This window comes from Hyperolius riggenbachi, chromosome 7, assembly GCF_040937935.1.
Source record: "Hyperolius riggenbachi isolate aHypRig1 chromosome 7, aHypRig1.pri, whole genome shotgun sequence".
Taxonomy (NCBI): Eukaryota; Metazoa; Chordata; class Amphibia; order Anura; family Hyperoliidae; genus Hyperolius; species Hyperolius riggenbachi.
Window position 1 is genome coordinate 89,469,346 of NC_090652.1, and position 24,801 is coordinate 89,494,146.

At 46.8% G+C, this 24,801-nt stretch overlaps 1 protein-coding gene across 1 annotated transcript in view; it reads left to right on the plus strand.

Annotated features, from left to right (window-relative positions):
* Window positions 1-7,547: 7,547 nt before the first annotated feature.
* Window positions 7,548-24,801, plus strand: part of ARHGAP17 (Rho GTPase activating protein 17) — a 186,367-nt gene continuing 169,113 nt past the window's right edge. The window contains exon 1 of the mRNA XM_068244288.1: window positions 7,548-7,776. Coding sequence (XP_068100389.1) covers window positions 7,724-7,776 — 53 coding nt within the window. The 5' untranslated portion in view covers window positions 7,548-7,723. The remainder of the gene's footprint in view (window positions 7,777-24,801) is intronic.

Here is a 24,801-nt window from a genome sequence, read left to right on the forward strand (position 1 = left end):
CAGCGCCAGACAAAAAAAAGAAGAGAGCACCTGGCCTACCGCCGCCAGTCTGGAAGCGCGGCCACCCAGATATGGCAGCCCTGGGTATGTGTCGCTGAGTCCCTCGCACTGTTTCCTTCCCCGCTTGTCAGATTGCATCCTCCGCTCCGTCTATTACAGCAGAGCTACAACAAAATGGCCACCATGCTGGCAGACATTTTCTTGTAGCCCTGCTGTAATAGCTGGAGAGGAGGACCAACTCTGACCAGTGGGGAAGGAAACAGTGTGAGGGACGCAGCGACACATACCCAGGGCTGCCATATCTAGGTGGCCGTGCTTCCAGACAGGCGGCGGTAGGCCAGGCGCACTCTTCTCCTTGTTTTTGTCTGGCACTGCCCCCACATTTACGCCGCGTGAGGTAGCTATGTCACCCCATGTCATGGGCGGGACAGCCCTGCTGGAGATGAACTGTCACCCAAAATGACCATAAACATTTTTGGGTTTACATTTATCACAGGTGTATGCGTAGCTTAATGCAAACCTTACACGGGTCAATAACCGCACAACTCATTAACTGATCGATCACACCCCGATCAAAAATCTATTTTTTATCAGTGATATCATGATAGAACCAATCCAACCGGAATCCAGTCCAGGCGAAGATTCAAGATACTGTATCTGGCCTACAAATCTGTCCACGAAACCTACCCAATCTACATTTCTTAGCCACTCGCTCCGCTCCTCCTGGACTTCAGTTCTTCCTTTAACACCATCTGCCCATGCACACTTCAGGAGGGTTTAGCTGCACTCGGGGTCACCTTATGCCTGTGGATCACGGACTTTCTACCCAACAGGTCCCAATTGGTTAGGCTGGTAACATCTCCTCACAACCACAGACTACTAACACAGGGGCCCCACAAGGGTGCGTCCTGTTAGATCAGCAGAGAGAATCATCGGGAAACCCCTAAGTCCACTTGACCTACTGTACATCTCTAGACTGCGCTCTAGAGCGATGAATATAGCAAAAGACCCCTCTTACCCTGGCCATTGCTACTTCAGCCGCCTCCGTTCAGGTTGGAGCTTCTGGGTCATCCCCTCCAGGACTATAAGATGCAGGAACTCTTTTTTCCCCCTCTGCCGTCAACCTCCTTAACTCCACCCATGTACCACCACCACCCTTCCCCTCTTAGCCTCACAGACTTGGCCCTGTTACAGACACTCTTTATTATACCTCCCCTGGCTGCTCTCTAGTGCTTAGAACACAGACTGCTATCACTATCTTGTATTATCATGAAATAAGTATTATGCATGTTTTTGTATGTTGCATTATTGCTGAGCTTTGTAGATGCTGAGCTTTGTATGCGCCAAACCCAATTCCGAGCATGACCCTGTCATGCTTGACGAAAGAAATGATTCCCATTCTTATTGCTGCATGTCACCCCTAAATATTGTCTATAACCTTAACTAATGTCCAGCACTGAGTAATATGTTGGCGCTTTATAAATAAATATTTGCACTACCCTGCTGTGCTATTTGAAACTTTCATCTACATTATTTGTAAATATAGATAGATTAGGAAACAGTACTCAAAAGTCCAGTCCCATAATTCAATATCAAATAAAACTTGAGGTATCTTCACAGAGGTAAATGTACAGTTCATAAATGGGCGAGTGGCACATTGGTACAGCTCCCCCCAAAGCAGAGCAACTCACCAGATAGAACGGCCTAATCGGGCCCGTCTGCGCCTTAGGGGTATTGGCCACCCCTCAGCCTCTCCAGCAAACCTCCTCCGCTACGTTCCTCCAGAAGAAATAAAGCCTCCAGGAAAAAGCACAAAAGACGCTTCACATAGCGTAAAAGGGGGAGACTATCCCACATTTATTTAAATAAAAAGTTACAAATTAAAATACAGGTCATGAGCATATACTAGTGTGGTGTGGGACTGGGGAGTAATCGACAAAAACGCCTGTGAGGTGGTGAAAACAGTCGCGTCTCACCCGTGCTGTAACAAGACAAAACCGCCGCTAGTAAGATCAAGTATGGCGTGCACCGACCAATCGCCGCGTCCGATGACGTCAGACGCCACGCTGCTCCGTAGCTCCGCCGAGCCCCCCAAGCACTCTACACATAGTAATTGATACAGAGCACTAAAACCTGTCAAGGGCAACACAGTGTCAGAGGTACAAGAAGGGGATGGGGAACAGTTTGCTAACGATTACTGCTATTCCAAGCATCTATACAAGTGATTATTACCAGCACAGGACCAAAAGAGAGCCTAGACTGCATTTGAGGGAGAGACCCTCTGGCCCAAGGGCCCCGATGTGGTCGCAACCTCTGCACCCCGTATTGAAGCTATCCAACTGGCTTGTACTGTTCAATACAAAACAGAGCTAAGTAATATATTCATCTTTCACCATCTCTCTCCCCCCATTCACTCACTGATTAACTGTCCCTAATTGATCCAATGCGGATTGATTGTGTATATTGGGGCAACAGACTACAGCCAAATTTAATCAGTAAAGTGAACCAATCGACCGGAAAAGTCAATTTATGGCCAGCCTAAAAGAATGCCTCATTTACGGTCTCCATTTGGCCTGCTGTATTATATTTTCCTTTATCCTCATTTGCACATAAAATGGCCCATCCTTTGCTGTTCCCATTTGTCATGGTTGCCTCAAAGCTATTGGGTGACCTGTAGCAGCATCTACCTCCCAGCCAAGGTGTTTCCAACTGAGGACCCGGAAGTGCAGGCTGCAGATAAAGACCTAGCTACCACCTAGGGGCTTCATTATCAACCTAACAAAAAAAGAGATACGCAGGCAGTGAAAATATTCTGGAAACATCCATCACCAGGGTCAAAAGTGGATAAGTGTCAGCTCTTGGGGGCATCCAGTCATCAGCTGTCAATCAGCACCTACAACAAGGTGGCAATACAGAGGTTGACAGTTGTCTGATCAGACAAACCATCAATACTGTAATATCAATCTACCTGTCAAATTCTGATCAAAAACTGGCTTCAACACTGCACTGCTAGCTTTGTAACATACCATGGCCCATATATTAACTTTTTGTCCTGAGTTTTCTCCCAGCAAGGTACTTTTTCTTCTTCTGATTTAAATAACTTTTCAGCACTCTCCATTTGAAAAAGTACCAAAAGTAAGTGTGGCTGTGAAACAGGAATAAGTGTCAGCTCCTGGGTCCAGCCATCAGCACAGGAGTACACCCAGGGAGGCAGGAATAAGTGTCAGCTCCTATGTCCAGCAATCAGGACAGACGTACAGTACCTGGGGAAATGTTAAATGCTTTCTCAAAACTCACTTTTTCCGACAAGCATATGCTCTACTTTAGGCCACTTCCCCTTTGTCCTAAGGCCCCATTTATTTATTTATTGTATTTATAAAGCGTCAACATATTACGCAGCGCTGAACATTAATTTAGGTTACAGACAATATTTAGGGGTGACATACAGCACTATGACAATACAGGAATAATAGAAAACCAGATCACACGGCACAGTATGAGTGCCAGGTAATGCTTAGTCATTGGATTGAGCATGTAGATTAGGCAAGTTAGGTTCACTCAGATGCATAGCATGGGTTCACAGTAATGGAGGTGCATGATCAGGTAGGACACAGAAGGAGGAGGACCCTGCCCAAAGGCTTACAATCTAGAGGGAGAGGTAAGGACACGAACGGTAGGGGACCAGAGTTCAGCTGTAGGTTTAGAGCACTTGTGAGGGGTAGTAGGCCAGAGTGAAAAGGTGAGTTTTGAGGGCTTTCTTGAAGATGTTGAAGGAGGGGGCTGCCCTAATGGGTGGAGGTAGGGAGTTCCATAGTGTTGGAGCAGCTCTTGAGAAGTCCTGGAGGCGTGCATGGGACTGGGTGATGCGGGGGGCGGTTAGGCGAAGTTCATTGGAAGAGCGGAGTGAGCGACTAGGTGTGTACCTCTGAGCAAGATCGGAAATGTAGGTTGGACAAGTTTTGTGGACAGATTTGTAGGTCAGACACAGTATCTTGAATTTTATTCTGGACTGGATAGGAAGCCAGTGGAGGGATTCTAGGAGGGGATCTGCCGTGGTGGAGCGATGGGAACAGTGGATAATTCTGGCTGCCGCATTCATGATGGACTGCAGTGGGGCTGTTCGGGTCATAGGGAGACCAGACAGCAGGGCATTGCAGTAGTCAAGGCGGGAAATTATGAGGGCATGGATAAGGAGTTTGGTGGTGGCAGAGGTCAGGAAAGGGCGAATCTTACAGATGTTACGAAGGTGGAAGTTGCAGGACTTTGTGAGGTTTTGGATGTGGGAAGTGAAGGAGAGTGCGGAGTCCAGGGTGACACCCAGACAACGGGCTTGAGAGGTAGGGCGAATGGTAGTGTGGTTAACAGTGACACTTACACTTAATCAGTTGCTCTCAGTTATAACTGAAAGAAAACTGATTTTCAAAGTAATGCCCATGTTTTTACTATGGCACCTTTCACCCTTGGTGTGCTTACATGGAAAGGGTGCTAGCTCCTGGGTCCAGCAGTGAGGGCAGGAGAAACATATGGAAGGAGTGTCAGCTCCTGGGTCCAGCAGTGAGGGCAGGAGAAACACATGGAAGGAGTGCCAGCTCCTGGGTCCAGCAGTGAAGGCAGGAGGAGCACACGGAAGGAGTGCTGGCTCCTGGGTCCAGCAGCAGGGACAAGAACACACGGAACAACTGCCAGCTCCTGGGTCAAGCAGCGAGGACAGGAGGAACACACGGAAGTAGTGCCAGCTCCTGGGTCCAGCAGTGAGGACAGGAGGAGTACACGGAAGAAGTGTCAGCTCCTGAGTCCAGCAGTGCGACAGTAGTAGGTCACAGAAGGAGTGTCAGCTTCTGGGTTCAGCAGTGAGGATAGGAGGGGTACACGGAAGGAGTGCCAGCTCCTGGGTTCAGGAGTGAGGATAGGAGAAGTACACGGAAGGAGTGTTAGCTCCTGGGTCCAGCAGTGAGACAGTAGGAGGTCACGGAAGGAGTGCCAGCTCATGGGTCCAGCAATGAGTACTTGCAGAACACATGGAAGGAGTGTCAGCTCCTGGGTCCAGCAGCAAGGACTGGAGGAGCACATAGAAGGAGTGCCAGGCAAGCGGACTGGAGGAAGCTCCTGGGTCCAGCAGTGAGGGCAGGAGGAACACACAGAAGGAGTGCCAGCTCATGGGTTCAGCAGTGAGGATAGGAAGAGTACAAGGATTGTCAGCTCCTGGTCCAGCAATGAGTACTGGCAGAACACATGTATGGAAGGAGTGCCAGCTCCTGGATCCGGAGCTGGGAAAAAAGGGCGCAGGCAGCTAGTGGACAAAAAGGGCGCCGCCATTCACTCTCATAATAAATAACGTTTAATGGGCGCCGAGCAGGAAAAAAGGGCGCCGGACATAAATAACGTTTACAAACGGCGCCCGGAGATTTTTAATGATTTATAAGTGTGCTTGTGGTGATTTACGTTTATAAAATGCACCCGTGCCGAATAACGTGTATAAAAATACTAAACATATTTATCTTATTTAACTAATTAAAACATTATTTAAAGTTTTATCCCTTACTGTTTGTAAAACATTATTATTCACAAAATAAAGCGATCAGTATGTAACGTAAATTTCAATATATTTTATGCAGCCACAATTAGTAAAACATTATTATCCACATAATAAAGGGGGGTCTTAGGTTTAGGCACCACCAGGGGGGTCTTAGGTTTAGGCACCATCAGGGGGTCTTAGGTTTAGGCACCACCAGGGGGGTCTTAGGTTTAGGCACCATCAGGGGGGTCTTAGGTTTAGGCACCACCAGGGGGGTCTTAGGTTTAGGCACCACCAGGGGGGTCTTAGGTTTAGGCACCACCAGGGGGGTCTTAGGTTTAGGCACCATCAGGGGGGTCTTAGGTTTAGGCACCATCAGGGGGGTCTTAGGTTTAGGCACCACCAGGGGGTCTTAGGTTTAGGCACCACCAGGGGGGGTCTTAGGTTTAGGCACCACCAGGGGGGTCTTAGGTTTAGGCACCACCAGGGGGGTCTTAGGTTTAGGCACCATCAGGGGGGTCTTAGGTTTAGGCACCATCAGGGGGTCTTAGGTTTAGGCACCACCAGGGGGTCTTAGGTTTAGGCACCATCAGGGGGGTCTTAGGGTTAGGCACCACCAGGGGGGTCTTAGGTTTAGGCACCACCAGGAGGGTCTTAGGTTTAGGCACCATCAAGGGGGTCTTAGGTTTAGGCACCACCAGGGGGTCTTAGGTTTAGGCACCACCAGGGGGGTCTTAGGTTTAGGCACCACCAGGGGGGTCTTAGGTTTAGGCACCACCAGGGGGGTCTTAGGGTTAGGCACCACCAGGGGGGTCTTAGGTTTAGGCACCATCATGGGGGTCTAGGGGTTAGGGATAGGTTACAGGTACAGGGAGGGTTCTGTGTAAGAGTAGGCTTAGGTATAGTTTTAGTAAAATTTTAGTAATACTTACTAATGTTTTACAACACTTATTACGAACGTAGTTATATTTATATCATCGTTATAAAGAATATTTTCAGATTTTATTATTAGAACAAACCATAAATGAAGGTTATTCACAATAGTATACAATTATAACAATTAAACATATATTATTGTTTTTTTAATAAAACGTAATTAGAAGTTTAACTTTTGAAACAGGGAAGATTAACGTTTTCACAATTGCCGATTTCATAAACATTATTTAATGATTTATAATTTTGTAAAACATTATTTGTAAACGAAATATGGCACACTATTTTTATAAACGCTATTAATGATTAATTATTAATTAGCGTTTACACCCCGCGCCCTTTTTGACCGGGCGCCCTTTTTGTACGTACACCCTGGATCCAGCAGTGAGGACTGAAGGAGTACACGGAAGGATTGTCAGGCAAGAGGACAGGAGGAGTACAAGGTAGAATTGCCAGCTCCTGGGTCCAGCAGTGAGGACAGGAGGAATAGACGCAGTGGCGTAGCTAGGGAGCTGTGGCCCCGATGCAAGTTTTACAATGGGGCCCCCCAAGCACTTTATACATAACAATTGATATGGCGCACCAAAATCTGCCAATGGCAACTACAGTGTCAGAGGTGCAAGAGGGGGATGGGGAACAGTTTGTTAATGATTACCACTATTCAAAGTATCTATAGAAGTGGTTATTATGAGCACAGGACCAATAGAGAGCTAATACTGTAGTTGAGGTAGGTCTTTCCGGGGCCCCTCTGGCCCAAGGGCCCCGATGCGGTCGCTACCTCTGCACCCCTTATTGCTACGCCCCTGAATAGACGGAAGGAGTGCAAGCTCTTGGGTCCAGCAGTGAGGAACACACAAAAGGAGTGCAAGCTCCTGGGTCCAGCAGTGAGGACTGGAGGAGTACACGGAAGGATTGTCAGGCAAAAGGACAGGAGTACAAGGTAGAAGTGCCAGCTCCCGGGTCCAGCAGCGAGGACAGGAGGAGTAGACGGAAGGAGTGCCAGCTCTGGAGTCCAGCAGCGAGCGAGCACAGGAGGAGTACATACACGGAAGGAGGGACAGCCGGAGGGAGGAGTGATTTCATTCGGGAAAGCCCACGGGGAGGGCAGAGCTGTGTGTGTGGCTGGGAGGTGCCGTGCTCTCTGGCACTCCGGAGTCCGGGGCTCTAGGCACGGTGTGACGGCCTCCCCCGGCTCTCCCCTATGGATTATTAGCTGCGGTTTACCGGCCGGAAAGTTTGGAGTCTCCGGGACTTTGGGTACTTTCAGGAGACACCATGAAGAAGCAGTTCAATCGTATGCGGCAGCTGGCCAACCAGACAGTGGGGAGGTGAGTGCGCCACCAGATGGCCGGAGAGAGGGGGGATGAGGGGGTGTAGGAGGGATGTGGGGGGCGCTGGCACCCCCAGACTGTGCGCCAACCATCACCGAACACCGGATACCCCGCGCCGAAACTTCACAACTTCTCTAACTTTTCCAAGTCACTCAGGGCATGTCTGTACTGCATTACATTCAGCTTACTTACCTTCACCACTGTCTGCTAACTGACTGATCTTCACTGTCTGCTAACTGACTGATCTTCACTGTCTGCTAACTGACTGATCTTCACTGTCTGCTAACTGACTGATCTTCACTGTCTGTTAACTGACTGAACTCTGCTAACTTTCTGTCCTCCATTCTCTGCTCATGATTTACCTATCTTGACAAGCCACGATTCCCTGTAACTGAATGATCTCCGTTCTTGCCATAACTGCCCTCTGATTGAGGGGCATAACTATAAATCACTGGGCCCCCCTGCAAAACATTAAATAGGGCCCCTTTTCCCTGCACACTGAATAGGGACTGTCTACAAATTTTTGTCTACAAAACTATTTTTTGTTATCAGTGGCTGAGCAGATGCAGTCATTAGAACAATTGTCCAGACGGCAGAAATGTTTTTTTTTTTCTTTTCTCTCCTTGCCCTTAGTTGTCAGTCTTTCAGGACTGCCACAAGCCCCCCCCCCCCCCCCCCCCCCCCTACGGCGGCTGGATCCCTTGCAGGGTATATTGCAACGCCCCTGCTCTGTTACCTACCACCACCGCCACCTTCTACCAACTTAGCTTCCTAACTCACCTTCAGCACTCTACTAATGTAGTTACTTACCTTCACCACTGCGTCTTATTCCTGTCGATATACAGCAGATTCAATCGCTGTGATCGAATCTGCTGCTAAACGATTACGCAAACACTGACCGAATAACGGATTTCCATCCGAAATCGATCCCATTGATCTGTCCTGGCAGAAAATGTATCTTTTTCGCTGGCGGGTCGGGAGCATGTTAATAGCGCGCTCGACTGGCCGACAACTGACAACGCAATGCATTACCTCTCCGCCAGCGTGAATCCGGCTGGCCATCTTCTCTTCACTTCCTGTCCCGTCCTGTCAGGGGAAGTTCAAACCGTAGAGCGCCCTCTACTGTTTGAACTGCCGCTGATCACTGAACGTGAAAGGAAGTGAAGAGAAGATGCCCAGGAAGGACAGAAGGAACAGCGGGAACATGCAATGGCAGAGCGGTAATGCATTGCTGGGAGCAACGAGCAGCGGCAGCTCCACAGATTGTGAATTGATTTCATACTGAAATCGATTCAAAATCTGTGTGCAGTGTATGGGCAGCCAATAGATCCCTCTGTGATCAGAGAGGGATCTATCTGCTGGTCGATCTGGTGGCAATCGACCAGTGTATGGCTGCCTTAAAGAGACTCTGTAACATTAAAAAGATCCCCTGGGGGGTACTCACCTCGGGTGGGGGAAGCCTCAGGATCCTAATGAGGCTTCCCACGCCGTCCTCTGTCCCACGGGGGTCTCGCCGCAGCCCTCCGAACAGCCGGCGGCTGTGCCGACTGTCAGTTCAATATTTACCTTTGCTGGCTCCAGCGGGGGCGCTGTGGCGGCTTTCCGTTCCGAACTACACCGAAATACCCGATCTCATTCGGGTCCGCTCTACTGCGCAGGCGCAGGAAACTTACGCCTGCGCAGTAGAGCAGATCCGACGGCGATCGGGTATTTCCGTGTAGTTCGGAGCCGACAGCCATCAGAGCGCCTGCGCAGGAGCCAGGAAGGTAAATATTGACGTCACCGCTGCACGGACTCCACGGAGGGCTGCAGCGAGACCCCTGACGGATGGAGGACGGCGTGGGAAGCCTCATTAGGATCCGGAGGCTTCCCCCACCCGAGGTGAGTACCCCCCAGGGGATCTTTTCATGTTACAGATCCTCTTTAACTTACTTTTGTTACTCGCCATCCTTCACCTCTGCCTTCTTCTAACAGTCAAAGCTTACCTACGTCACTTGCTGCTCAGATTTTTCCTTTATCCTCTTATGCTACCTAACCTTCCTCGTTCTCTCCACTCACTGCTAACTTGTCTGCGGTAATCTAGTTTAGGGGGCCCAGCTGGAAACTTCATAAAGAAATTCCGCTAACCTGATTGGGTGGACAGCACCCTCTGGAACTGCTAGGTTTCAGATAGGTTGTAGTAAACTAAGCCCACACTATTCGGCCAATCACACCTTTGTTTAGAGGGTGCCATGATTAGGGAAATGTTCCCTTTGAAGTTTCCTTCTGGGTAGACTAGTGCCCACTTGCCTTCACTCATTACTCAACTCCATCACAGTGGACTCGAACATGAACATTCCTTTTGTGCCCATATATTCTACGGTTTACTACTACTCACTGTCTTGCTATGTAACTTGTCCAAGTTAGGCTTCAGGGCCCTTTCACGCTGTGCAGGTTGCAGTGTGATACCATTGCAACACAGCGCTGCCAAAAAGTTGCAGTGTGCGTTAAACGTGGTGCAACTATACAGTGAAACATACAGTACAACGAAAGTATGCTTCACTACCACTATAAACACACATGCTACCCAGTTAACGCACAGCATGGTTAAGTGCTTGAGTGCTAGGGGGCTGAGCTAGTGAAATGAAACACGATTTTTGCTGATTGCTGGTAGTTATACTATGCCTATGACATTTTGACAAATAAAGCATTTCCACAGGAAATAACCCATATACTGTGCGCAGTTACGACAGTGGCAGCTGCTAATCAGTGGCTGTTACTGCTGCTGGCACAGTGGCAGCTGCTAATCAGTGGCTGTTGCTGCTGCTGGTAGTCAGTGGCTGTTGCTGCTGCTGGTAGTCAGTGGTTGTTACTGCTGCTGGTAGTCAGTGGTTGTTACTGCTGCTGGTAGTCAGTGGTTGTTACTGCTGCTGGTAGTCAGTGGTTGTTACTGCTGCTGGTAGTCAGTGGTTGTTACTGCTGCTGGTAGTCAGTGGTTGTTACTGCTGCTGGTAGTCAGTGGTTGTTACTGCTGCTGGTAGTCAGTGGTTGTTACTGCTGCTGGTAGTCAGTGGTTGTTACTGCTGCTGGTAGTCAGTGGTTGTTACTGCTGCTGGTAGTCAGTGGTTGTTACTGCTGCTGGTAGTCAGTGGTTGTTACTGCTGCTGGTAGTCAGTGGTTGTTACTGCTGCTGGTAGTCAGTGGTTGTTACTGCTGCTGGTAGTCAGTGGTTGTTACTGCTGCTGGTAGTCAGTGGTTGTTACTGCTGCTGGTAGTCAGTGGTTGTTACTGCTGCTGGTAGTCAGTGGTTGTTACTGCTGCTGGTAGTCAGTGGTTGTTACTGCTGCTGGTAGTCAGTGGTTGTTACTGCTGCTGGTAGTCAGTGGTTGTTACTGCTGCTGGTAGTCAGTGGTTGTTACTGCTGCTGGTAGTCAGTGGCTGTTACTGCTGCTGGTAGTCAGTGGTTGTTACTGCTGCTGGTAGTCAGTGGCTGTTACTGCTGCTGGTAGTCAGTGGCTGTTACTGCTGCTGGTAGTCAGTGGCTGTTACTGCTGCTGGTAGTCAGTGGCTGTTACTGCTGCTGGTAGTCAGTGGCTGTTACTGCTGCTGGTAGTCAGTGGCTGTTACTGCTGCTGGTAGTCAGTGGCTGTTACTGCTGCTGGTAGTCAGTGGCTGTTACTGCTGCTGGTAGTCAGTGGCTGTTATTGAAGTTTGCACACTGTCAGCTGCTAATCTGCGGCTTTTACTGCTGCTGGCACAGTGGCAGCTGCTAATTAGTGGCTGCTACTACTACAGCGGTGGCTGCTAATCGGTGGCAGCTGCTAATCAGTGGCTGAAACTGATGCTGGCACAGTGGCAGCTGCTAATCAGTGGCTGTTACCCCTGCTGGCATAGGGGCAGTTGGTATCAGTGGCTGCTACTGCTACAATGGTGGCTGACAGCCTACAGGTGAACTAAAGGGGAGACAGAGCAGCGACACAAGGGGCCCTGCGTGCGGCACCACAGCTACAGCCCGCAGGCCAGATGGAATAGCGGTAACAACTGTAGAGAGCTTTGGGGGCCACCAGAACAAGCGTGGCAGGCTGGATTTGGCCCCCAGGCTGGACTTTAAATATGCCTGAGATACGAAAGCCTAATATTTTTAATTACACCGGGATGCAGAGCTGGAAGACTTGGTACCTGTAGACTTTGGTTGATTTTATTTATTTATTTTTTTCTCCTTTTCAATGATGAAAAACGCCATTCAGTGCCTCATCAAAACATCACTGGCTGAAGTTTGTCAGCAGGTCTTGTTTCAACAAGTGATGGAAGTTAAGGATCTATGGCCATCTTTAGGTTATGGGTATACAGGAATCAAGAAGATACTGTAGCCCTTCAAATTTGATCTGAGCAGGGTTTGAGGGGAACCCCTCATAAACACAGGGCAGGGGCAATCTACAAATCGCAAAGTGCTAGAGCTTTTGTTAGTTTTGTTGGCAATTTAAGCTGGGTTTTCCAGTGATTAAGGTAACTAATATATTACGGTAGGTATTGGAGCCCAAAGCTCACAAAATGCTACATGTCCTGCACGTAGCAAAAACGCAAGCACTCTAGTGGACTCAAGACCATAGACATGCACTAGCAAAGCATTTTGGAAAGCGCAGGCGGTTGTCGAAGCTTCAAAAATGCGCTCAAAAGCACTCTGTGGCCCAGCTCATAGGCTCATTGGGTTGATGGAGTGCAGAGGAAACAAACAGAAATCGGGGTACTGCCTCTTGCAAAATAAAACAATCCTAACTGGTTGCCTTGTGCAACTGGTCCTTTTTGCTTCAATTTTCTTTGCATGTTTTTGTTAATCAGCCCCAATGAGTTCTATGGTACAAGGCACCTTTTTTTTACAGCCTTCACCCTTCATGTTACACAGTTTTCTCCCAGTCCCCTCCGTTGTGCCACTGCCCTTCTCTGAAAGCTTGCTGACTAGTCTAGTCATGGGCTACTGTGCATGCACAGCTTTGCCTGCGCGCCTTCACGATCGCAGGAACATTCATTGCATGAGCAGTTCTTAAAGACTCGTAACACGCCTCCTGGCTATGGGAGTGAGACTGAGGTGGTGTTAGACCGGGGACATACATGCGCAGTAGCCTACAATTAGTTAGTCTGTAAGCTTTTGGATGGGGACAGCAGCACAACGAAAAGAGTTGGGTGGTTGCCGAGCGACCTGAGGGACTACGGGAGGCTAAAAGAAGCCCCAGGTGTGTAAAAACTCAAGTTAATGCAAATTTCATGATAGTTATATGCACATTTTAGAAAGCTTGGAATCTGTCCAATCAAAATTATCAGCCACTGCACTTGGTTTACTAAGTTTTAAAGCGGATCCGAGATGAAAAACGAACTATAATAAGTAACTTGTCTATATATCTTATCTAGAGTTTAGATAGTTTACACAGCATATCTAGCTGCAAACCGCTTCAAAAGTTTATGATTATTTATTCCTGTGATACAATGAGGGCAGCCATGTGCTATTTGTTAATTGTCACAGGCTGGAGATGCTATCAGCTTGCCTGTGTGTAAATTCAGTCCCCCCTCCTTCCCTCCCCCCCAGCCTCTGAAATCAATGGCTAGTAACCTCCTTCTGCCCAGGCTGAGCTCCCATAAACCCTTGCTACAGTGTCAAGGCACAAAAGGAGCCGTGGGCGAGGCTTGTTTAGTTTTATAGGGAATTCGAGTATTAAAACAAAACAAAAAAAGTATTTGGCTTGAGAAATGCCCTATAAACTATATGAAAGGAACACAATTCTGCAATGTGTAAGGCCTCTTTCACAGTGGGACGTTGCGTTTGATGCGATGTTAAAGTCGCACAACGTGCCCCTATAGCAGCGCAGGTAGGTTATGAAATAGGACATTATTTTGCACTGCGTTATATGCAGGGCTGTGGAGTCGGTACAAAAATCCACCGACTCCTCAGTTTAGGATTCCACCGACTCCTCTAATTTGCATATTACAATCTTGTTGATTGAAAGTATGTAACATGAAATTTGTCTCTTCACTGCCAACACTTAGGAATTTTAAAAGACAACTGAAGTGAGAAGGATATGGAAACTGCCATATTTATTCCCTTTAGTCATAGACTAAAACTAGTCCTTGGTAAGAGTACTTGTAAAAGGTACAGACCGGAACAAAGAACATCTATCAGGCCCTAGGCAATGTAACTGTGGGTACATGTAAGAAATGTGCAGGTACTCTGCAGGGGAATAAGGGGATTCTTCCTCTATTACACATTCTACATGTACAATCTGAACCAGGTTTATGGGTGATAGAAAACACCTCTGTGTTCAATGTGCACAGCATTCTCAGTGGATTCCCTGCAGCTCTGTGGGGAGTGCATATGTAGAGTATAGTACTACTGTGTAACAAAGTAAACCTGAGACAGATGAAATTAAAGTTTTATACAGACCTGGGGCTTCCTCCAGCCGCCTTCAGGATAATTAGTCCCTCGTTGTCCTCCTCCACCACCTGGAACTTCTGCTATGAGTCTAGGTACTTGAGCCAGTCTGGCGTAGTGCGCATGCACACACTAAACTGCCAGGAGCGTACTACACCTGCGCAGCACTATTGTGCAGGTGCAGAATGCTCCTGGCTGTGAATGCGGCCGGACAGCGCTGACTGGCTCAAGTACCTGGACTCATAGCAGAAGATCCAGGTGGTGGAGGTGGACAGCGAGGGACTGATTAGCCTGAAGGGTATGTATAAAACTTTTATTTTCATCCGTCTCAGGTACCATTTAATTCGTAGCCACCAAACCAAATTTTAACAACATATCAAATTATTTGATTTCATGAGCAAAGAGAATGCATACATTTGCATAAATCAGAATCAACGCAGAATTATTTCCATCTCATTGACCATCTCTATTAGTGACACGGCTACACATCAGGCTTTATTCTTACAGCATAGATGTTATTTAGTATATATGTTACGGCCAGAACCCGAAGTGTGGCCACTTCGCGTTCTGGCCAGCCACTTCGGGTTCTGGCCGGCCAATGTGCGAAGTGGCCGCAACGCAGCGGCCAATGTTAGAAATGTAATGTTTACACTTATTTTACAGCCGTCTCGCTGCGGCCAAATGTATTAAAAGTTGCTTAATTTAATTAAATATAGCCGGCGGCAATGTGATAGATGAAGCCGCCGGCTTTCGCACTGCCTCCTCCTCCTCTCCTCCTCCCCCCCGCCTCTCTCCTCTCCCCTCTCCCTGCCTTCCATACAATACGGAGCCGCCGGGAGATTCGTTCGTCGCGGCAGGAGAGCAGAGCGGGGAGGCTGCAGACATTGCTTCTGCCAGCACCCGCTCTGCAGGAACGGCAGGATTCCCCTGCCGCGACGAACGACTCTCAGGGACACGCGTGTCCCCGCCCGGCTGCTCCGTATGTCGTATAGGAGGCAGGGAGAGGAGGAGGAGGCAATGCGAAAGCCGGCGGCTTCATCTCATTGCCGCCGGCTATATTTAATTAAATTAAGCAACTTTTAATACATTTGGCCGCAGCGAGACGGCCGTAAAATAAGTGTAAACATTACATTTCTAACATTGGCCGCTGCGCTGCGGCCACTTCGCACATTGGCCGGCCAGAACCCGAAGTGGCTGGCCAGAACGCGAAGTGGCCACACTTCGGGTTCTGGCCGTAACATATATAAGAGATTCCTGTGTACACATATATACAGTCACAATCAGATGTGTATATCTGACTTTAAAAATATGCGGACTGCTTTATTGAAGCAGCACAAGTAACTAATTTTGATTGGTTTATTTCATTTTTGTGGACTAAGCACAGCTATTACTGTATGTATAAATTATTTATGATGACCATTAACTGAGACATAGAACATTTCATCATATTTTCTATTTTAATTACAGTTTAAATTCATTAGGAGTCGGTGCATTTTTTTCCTGACTCCAACTCCAGGCACCCAAAATTGCCCCGACTTCACGACTCCAACTCCGACTCCACAGCCCTGGTTATATGTCTTTTGGTGCGCCGTTTTCGTTGCATACTGATGGAACGAAAACGGCGCATGTGTTACATTTAAAAAAAAAATAAACATTACTGAGCATGTGCAACACACATAACACAGCAAATGTATTGCTAAACGCACAGCATGCAGCACTTTCTAAATATTGCTACACGTTACACACACGCACGCAACGTGTGCACTGTGAATGTCGCACAGACTTTGTACTGCTGTGCGTTAGTCTGCGTTATACATTTTTATAACGTGCAACTTTAACGTCCCACTGTGAAAGAGGCCTAAAAGTTTATCTCGGATCCACTTTAATATATATATATATAATTTGCATGAAACAAACATAACATTGACAACAACTCTTAGCATCTCATTGACCTTCTCTGTCTAGCACATGAATGCAGCTCAAGCATAGCCAATGCTTTATTTTTTTTCCTCTTCTATCAATAATGAATCAGTAAGTGGATGCATTATATAGTGCGTACCAATACACTGGTCTCTGGGATGATTCTTTGTAGTGCTCAGACTTGCTTATCATTGCACTGTTCTCGTGGTCCTCATAGTCAGCCTTGTTTCAGAGAGAGGATGAGTTCTGTATGTGCTGCTGGTATTTTTGCACTGACAGTAATTCCTTGAAGTATTAGATGTCGCGAGTATGGCTGTTTCATCAAATCCAAAAATGCGTTGGGTTATCTTGCATCTGGTCCTATAAGAATGAGGACACATTTTGCTACCTAACATAGGTACCCAGCCACAGTAAGTCTACATTTTCCTTGAACATTGCTAGGAGGTGCTCCCTAATGGTATCCATACACTCTCCAATCTTTGATTGCTGGGATCGAATCTTCCGAAGAGTGATGCCCCAACATGACTTCTGACTGAAATAGATTTACATTACAGATAGGACAGGAGGGCTTTTTGGTGGATGAAAGTGGGCAGGGACGTGATGTTATCTATGCCTAGCGGCTTGTAGGCCCTAGAGGCGTTGACAGGGATCCCCAGGTGTCTGACCTTGCTATTACTCCTCCCCGGGGCACCTGCAGAGTATTAGTATACAGGTATTCCCTGAGTTGCATAAGACCCGCCGCTACAAACTGCTTGATACTGTCATGATTACGTCATTTCCGCAGTGAGAGAAGTTTGAAGGAGCAGCTGCCTTGGCAAGCGCCCCACTACTGTGCTTCCCCAGCCTAATCTATATTGCACTGTAAGGTGCAGCAGAAGCAGTGCGGGTCTCCTCTCCCAACGGAGGCCAACACTGTGCGTCCTCCTCTCTCTTTACCTCCTGCTCGCTCTAGTATCCGGCATCTCTACTTGTCATATGTAATCGCCTGACATGCAAGAGATGCCGGCTATAGGGAGAGCCGTGAGCTGAGTGGATAGAGGCACACCGCTGGACTCGGCTAGGAGGTGAAAGCAGCACTGCTTCTGCTGCACCTTGCTCTGCAGCATAGATTAGGCTGAGGGAGTACAGGAGGGGAAAAAGTGGCATGGGGAACAGGGTTACGCTAAACATAAAGGATGCTGTGATAAGCATCTTAGGACAATGCTAGAGACAGTGCTTGCTGGCTTTAAGCATTTTCAGCTACAGAAGGCAAGTATGTCACTGTGGAGCCTATTTATCATTGTGTCTTTACATAGTGCTAACCTCTTCTGCAACACTTTATAGGGTACATAGTCTTTCACTGACTGTCCTCAGAGGAGCTCATAATCTACTCCCTACCACAGTAGTAATGGCTGTGTCATACTTTAATGCCAATTTGTGCAAACCAATTAACTTAAAAGTGTGTGTTGGGATGTGGGAGGTAATCGGAGTGCCCAGAGGAAACCCGTCCAAATACAAGAACATACAAACTCCATACAGATAGTGATAGTGGCCTGGCCCAGATTTGAGCCTGGGACCCCCGCGCTTACATAGAGTGAGTGTTTGTTGATGGTAAAAAATGCACTGTGATGTACAAATCCCAGTACTGTGTAGCGTAGCCTGGAATTTGCAGGCGGTGTGTAGGCGTGAGAACCCTTCTGCTGGGCTGCTGTGTAAATGCAGAGATAAGCGGGACATCTTTACAGCACCTTCCATGGCTGCCTGCAGCGTTTGAGTGACAGCTTAGGCCTTGATACAAGGCCGACACTGCATGTATAGATGACGGCTGTTAGTGTATGACACACTTGCCTATATGTGAGAGTTCAGCCTCTGCCCCAGCTTATTCATTACCAAACATTGTCCTGACTGCAGCCACTGGAGGAGGCACTATGCAACACATTATGTGCTTACAAGTAGATCCCAGATCCAATGTGGGGTCCTCACTAATGTCCTCTTCACATAATTTTCTTCACCCAAATTGTTTAGTTTATTTTCTGCTATCACCCCCTAATTATTATTATTATTATTATTATTATTATTATTATTATTATTATTATTTAGTATTTATATAGCGCCGACATATTACGCAGCGCTGTCCAGTGTATGTGTATATATATATCTCTTGTCACTAACTGTCCCTCAAAGGAGCTCACAATCTAATCCCTACCATTGCCATATGTCTATATTATGTAGTGTAAGTACTCTAGTCTAGGGCCAATTTTAGAGGGAGCCAATTAACTTATCCGTATGTTTTTGGAATGTGGGAGGAAACCAGAGTGCCCGGAGGAAACCCACGCAGACACGGAGAGAACATACAAACTCTTTGCAGATAGTGCCCTGGCTGGGATTCGAACCAGCCTCCGTAGAAGCGCATATTGCGCGAAACGGCCGTCAGGCACCCCACCCACCGCACCCACCGCACCTGTTACATCCACCCACGGTATGTGTCTTTTCCATTTTTGTCTGGAAGAATTTTCCTGCATGGATTTTATTATTGTCTCAATAAAGTGTATGACAGCAGTGCCGGCGCTTTCCTCTCCTCCTTCCAGCCATGTTGTAACTTGGGCCTGAGCACGCTGAGGACACACTCCGCATACATCTCCGTCTGGGGCTGTGCAGTGCCCCCTCCTCCCCCTCCTTGGATGTGCAGTGATTTCTGCAGTGCCAGCAGTTTCTGCTTTCTTCTCTTACTGTTCCATCATAAATTAATGTTCATTCCTTTACTGGACCTGTATGAATTTAATCTGTGACTTGCGTTTATTCAACTTGCTGTGTTATTTTAAACTTTTTTTTTTTTTCCTATCACGTTTGTACTTTAAGGGTCATGTCACCCTGCGTCCATTGTGTTCCGTCACAACGGACAATATAATCGCATTCCAATGCATTGCAATTATATTTTATGGTGGTTTTCATGGTTTCATGCGCAGTAACACGGTTCCCTCTACATAGGTAAGTACCCAAAATGGACACTCCCCTCCACTTCAGATCTCCTTTAAAAGGAACTCGAGGTGAGAGGGATCTGGAGGCTGCCATATTTATTTTAAACAATACCAGTTGACTGGCAGTCCTCCTGAACCTGTGTCGCTAATACTTTTATCCATAAACCTTGAATAAGCGTGCAGTAGATAAGGCACTCTGGATTAGCCATATGCTGATTCCAGGGTTTTGACACTAATTATGCCAGAAGGTTAACGGGGCTGCCTGCCAACTGGCAATGTTTACAAGGAAATAAAAATGGCAGCCTCCATATCTTTCTCAGTTTCCCTTTAAGACACGTTGGATGGCCACCGTACACACATTAGATGTGCTCATGATTGGCGCCCAATGCAGTCTTTATTGGTCGGCTCAGTAGAGGTGAATCTAGTTTATGCATGTAGCTTTAAATGAATTACGAATGCCACACTAGAGCACTTGACTAAAAAAAGCAACATACAATACAATGCACTTCTTTCCTGAAGTAGGAATTGTAAAAGTGCCTCCCAGAATCCCCTGGTGCAGTGACTGAGGTATTCTGGCCTCCAGATGCACTAATTGGCTGCCCAGACACCAGACTATTTTTGCAGCTCTGGACAAGGGTCGTTAACCGCAGCTAAGCAGATAGCTGTGGCCCAAGAGGCCTAGCGGTCTGTCAGCCAGAACTAGAATATTTCCCAATTATTCCAGGAAGGTAAAGAGCCATGGCAGGGGTTAATGTATCCATGGTTTCCGCTTTATTTTGTTTGGCCTGTGAGGAATTTTGAGTGGGTTGGTTTGTGTCATGATATCCTATCCACCTCCTGCCAGATTCTGTTTTAGAAAGCAGAGCCCTCTCCTGTTGTAGTGCATCTGTCAGCTGAATAGATTACAGGTTGCCATTTTGTTGGGTGGACAAATACTTGACCTATGGCATGACTGGAAACTTCCCTGGTATGGCCCATACTCACGGGCAACTTTTTGGCCTGTCGCCAGCACACGTGAGCGTGTGCGTGACAGGCCGGTGACAGCTCGTCACCAGGTCCCTCCGCATACACACGGCGGAGGGACCTGGCAACTGATGCGGCGGAAGCTGTCGCTGTTGCGCCTCCCCCCACCGGAAGCCCAATACATTTCGTATCTTGTTACTTGACATCAGCAACGAGCGACGGTTCTGGGTGCGCGCCCGTGCAACGCCGCATACTCACGGGCGACCTGTCGCTGCAACATGCGCGCGCCGCGTGTTGCGACGACATTTGTAGCCCGTGAGTATGGGCCAGTAGAGGCTGCTGATCGGGGCCATGCTCCTCTGCTGGGCCAAGTACAGCTGCGCTAGTGATTGAGGAGGAGAGCTGATCAGATTACTAACAATCTCTTGTTTGTAAACTTTAGAGGCTCCATGAGTGGCAACAGGGGACCAGAGGATGCCGTGCGAAGCATCATTGGGATCCAGAGGAAAAAATGCAGAAATGCACACGGCAGAAAACCTGTGGTTCTCGGCACAGACACGTGTGCTCCCAGCCTAAAGTGTACCCAACTCCACGTAGACTAGAACACAATCCTCACTAGATCCACTATGTACTTAAAATAACAAAATTAATCAATTTTACCAGCTCATTAAATTTTTTTTACGATGTTGCGGCATCTGTTTTTTTTGCCAGATTTGCTCATTAAGATCTAAAACACAAGATAATCGATGCCATAAATTGAGTAATGTATGCACACCTTTAGTATTTCATGCCTGATATACACCATTATTAGATAAAATAGCAAACCTTTTAAAGGACACCTGACGCGAAAGGGATATGAAGGCTGCAATTTTTATTCCCTTTTAAGCAATACTAGTTGCCTGGCTTGCCCTATTTTTAAAGTGACACTGAAGCGGGAACAAAATGGTATAGTGACTTGGTTGTGTAGTACGGATAATTAATAGAGCATTAGTAGCAAAGAAAATACTATACTCATGTTTTTATTTTCAGTTGTGTTTTTTTTTTTTTTTTAATAACATTGCATCATTCTCTAATATTTGCAGTTTACACACTACACTCAGCATTCTAAATGATTTCACAGAGCAGGCTAATGACCTTTTGAACTTTCCTCTGCAGAAAAAAACAAAATACAGTGACAGGCACTTGAGATAATAAGCTTCAGAAGACAGAGCTCTCTGCGACTTTGAAAGTCAGAGAGATCAGTGAAGCTCTTTTGCATAGATAACTGGAGTTTCTTAACTCTTCCTGTACTGGAAACAATGTTAGACTATCTCTGCTGCTAATGTTTTATTTCTTAGCTGTACTGCACATACAAATCATTATATCATAAGTTTATTTTCACTTCAGATTCCCTTTAACCATAGACCCTGAACAAGCATATACAGATCAGGTGTATCTGACATTATTGTCAGATCTGTCAAGATTAGCTGCATGCATGTTTCTTCCAGGCAACTGGTACTGTTAAAAAGGAAATAAATATGGCACCCTCCATATCCTTCTAACTTCATTTGTCCTTTAAATGGCCATTGGGGAATTTTACCCTTCCCAATTTTGGGTGCTCTTTAGCCTGCTGCCTGGAGGGCGTGCTCTGACTTGAAGCTGTGGAGAAATTGCAGCTGGCTCAACCTTTGACTCTCCTGGCCCCGCAGTGAAGCAGTTGATTGCTGGAACTGTGGCACTTTATAACTTATAAACAGGGCGTTTACAGCCTGCACTGCCTTTACCCAGCGGTGGAGATTTAACCCTGCCTGCACCCATGTGACAGCGCCGCAGAACGCATTAGAATAAATTCCTTTGTCATTAATAATTAGGCAGCAGCGTTTCACTGAAACAAGAAGTCACACTGAGGATTGTTTCCTCGGCCATAAAAGGGAGGCGTGTTCTGGAATCTGCTGGAGTTTCTTTATTTGGATGCTTTCTCACGATTTTGCAGGAAGTATGCAGATGTTGTATAACAGGAGAAGTCTTGTCAGGGGAAGGCTGCAGGCCCAGAGCTCTGTGTAAAAAGCCTGAAATTATTCTATGTGACTGTTTCAGGTGACATGTTTTGTTACAGTCGCTGTATAAACGTGCTGAAGGGCTGAGTGTTCTGTCCAATGGAGTGGGGAGAGTGAGCAGCAGGCGTCGCACTGAGAGCTGCACTGCGACTATCCATCCCCTGTGGTCTGCTGAAAAGGAAGAAGCAAACAGTTGGGGGGGGGGGGGGGGTAGAGGGGAGATGCCCCCACCTGTAGACACAATTTATAGCACCGGATGAAATTGTTTTGAGTGACAAGCCTACTGTGTGGGTGTATACCTTTAACCCTTCTCTGCCGCCTCTGGTTTTAATTTAAAGAGACGCTGTAGTGAGAGGGATATGGAGGTTACTATGGGGCATGGGGTGTCATGTTACTGGAGATTGGTTGGCCTCCAATCACTCTCCAGGTGTCAAGCCTGGAGATAGCTAAAGCTATCGTTAGTAAATGATTGTTCTTACAGCCATGGGAATGTTCTGCAAGGACGAACATTCATGGTGTGGCAGTGGGAAGCCGTTCCAATTCGCTGACAAAATGCATTTTTGTTTTGAACAAACAATTGCTGCTGATTGGTTGGTTGCTGTAGTAGTGGAAAGTAGGCCGCCAAAAGGAACAAACCAACCCCTAACGATATGCGTAGAATGAAAGCGGAAGACCAGAGAAAGTTAGTGTGCGTGCGCACTTCCTTTTCTGTCAGTGCAATGGAGAGGTGAGATCCAGACAGCAATAGTAGCATGGAAAAATGTTTACATCTCTGTTACGTTTCTTTCTCTGTCCCTATTGACAAACAGTCCCATTTTTTTTTTTTTTTTTTATTCTCCATTTGCGGAACACGATATGGAGGAAGAGGTCTGCAATGAAGGCTCTGACAGTGATAAAAAAATTGTTTTTTGTCCCTGGTGGTGAGAGATGTTTAATTTTATCACTTCCTGTCTACACAGGAAGTTTGTAAAGCTCCTCATATGAGACAGACAACTATGTAAAAATATTAGAATTTTACTGCTCTCTGTATTCTTTGACGGTACCATGGTAACATGAGTTTAGATAAGAGCTCTTGGTGTCTCAGGTAAAGGGAGTGTCTTTGTGCAGTCAAACACTGCAGTAGCAAAATGCCAGAGTGTCTTGACTATAGTATCCCAAACTAATGAAAAACAAATGGGTAAAAAGAAGTCTAAAGAATTCAGGCATTAAACATACAACACTGAGAATTCGTTTTTGTATCATTGTCACATGACTATGCCTTCAGAAAGCCGCCACCTCAAATCCATAATCATTGACCTGGCAGAACAAAGGCAAACGTCTGATCCCTATGCGAGCTTGGGGTCAAGAGCAAGTTGGGAACCTAGACTACCTGCTCCTAGGATTTGTCTAGCATGATTAGACTACTGTACTGTCGGCAGGTAAAACTATTCTATTGTCTTCAATCACTCTCCAGTTAAGCCTCATCTACACGATCCGATTCTTTATACGATTCGATTCCGATTCTATTAAATCCAACATGTCCGATCGGGATTCAATTCAATTTGCCATTGTTTTGCAATGGCGAATTGAATCGAATCCCGATCGGACATGTTGGATTTAATCGGATCGTAAATAGAATCGTAATCGAATCGTATAAAGAATCGTATCGTGTAGATGGTGCTTTAAACAAAATAAAAGTAGTTATGAAGCACAGCCTTATAATGTAATTCCCAAATATGGCTGCCCCATGACAATACATACAGGAATGATACACAGAAACGAGCTTCTTTTTTTCAGAGTATTAGCACATGTTGATAAAATTTTAAAAACACTGAAAGTTCTTCACTAGCTGCTTTTGTTTTGACGACCGCATATACAGAGTAGGACGGGGACTCGGGAGGGGAATTACAATTGTGAGTGAAGCCAAGTGGTGGCAAATCGAGGGCGTATTAGCAGTGCCTGGGGCTGTATCTACTCTAAACACCTCTCTGGGTGGAATGTGTTGAGCACATTCTGCAAGGTGTCTAGTTTGTGTCTTTCATAACACGCCCCAAGCCCTAGGTGAGGCTGTCAGTATTGGCACACAAAGAATGGGATCTACTCCAGTGCTGGGATTTACAATATATAGCTGCACAGCAGTTTGTTTTGTTTTCAGGTTTGGAAGTCATTCTGCCAGTGGCATAGCTAAGGAGCCTTGTAAAACTTGCACCGGGGCCCCCTAAACATGTTATACATACATATGTCACAACAAAACCTGCCAAGGGCATCCACAGCAGGAGAGTTGTAAGCAGAAGAGCGGAAGAGTTTTACGAGTACCATTATTTAAAGCCTATATAGAAATAATCATTACCAACATAGCACCATTGAAGCGCTAGTACTGTAGTTGAGAAAGGGCCCCTAGGGGGGCCCTCTGGTCCAGGAGCCCAGTGCAGTCGCAACCTCTGCTTCCCCTATTGCGAAGCCACTGCATTCTACACATTGTGTAATCATTATATTGATCAGCATACCAGTCATCCTAGTATTATTCCCTCCTCCCCTTTCCACATGGCATCTGCCTGGCCTCATCATTGGTGCCGATTTGATGACATCACTAAGTGGCCAGGAAGGGGTGTGGCCTATGTGAGAGGATTGTGGCTTGGTTTCCAAACTAGTAAGTCCAGCCATACACTTGACACACTGGGGCTCAGTAAAGCTGCATTAGTGGCTGCAGCCTGCACTGCTATGATGGCATGGCTGTATAGTACAGTATTACACCCATAGTACCGGA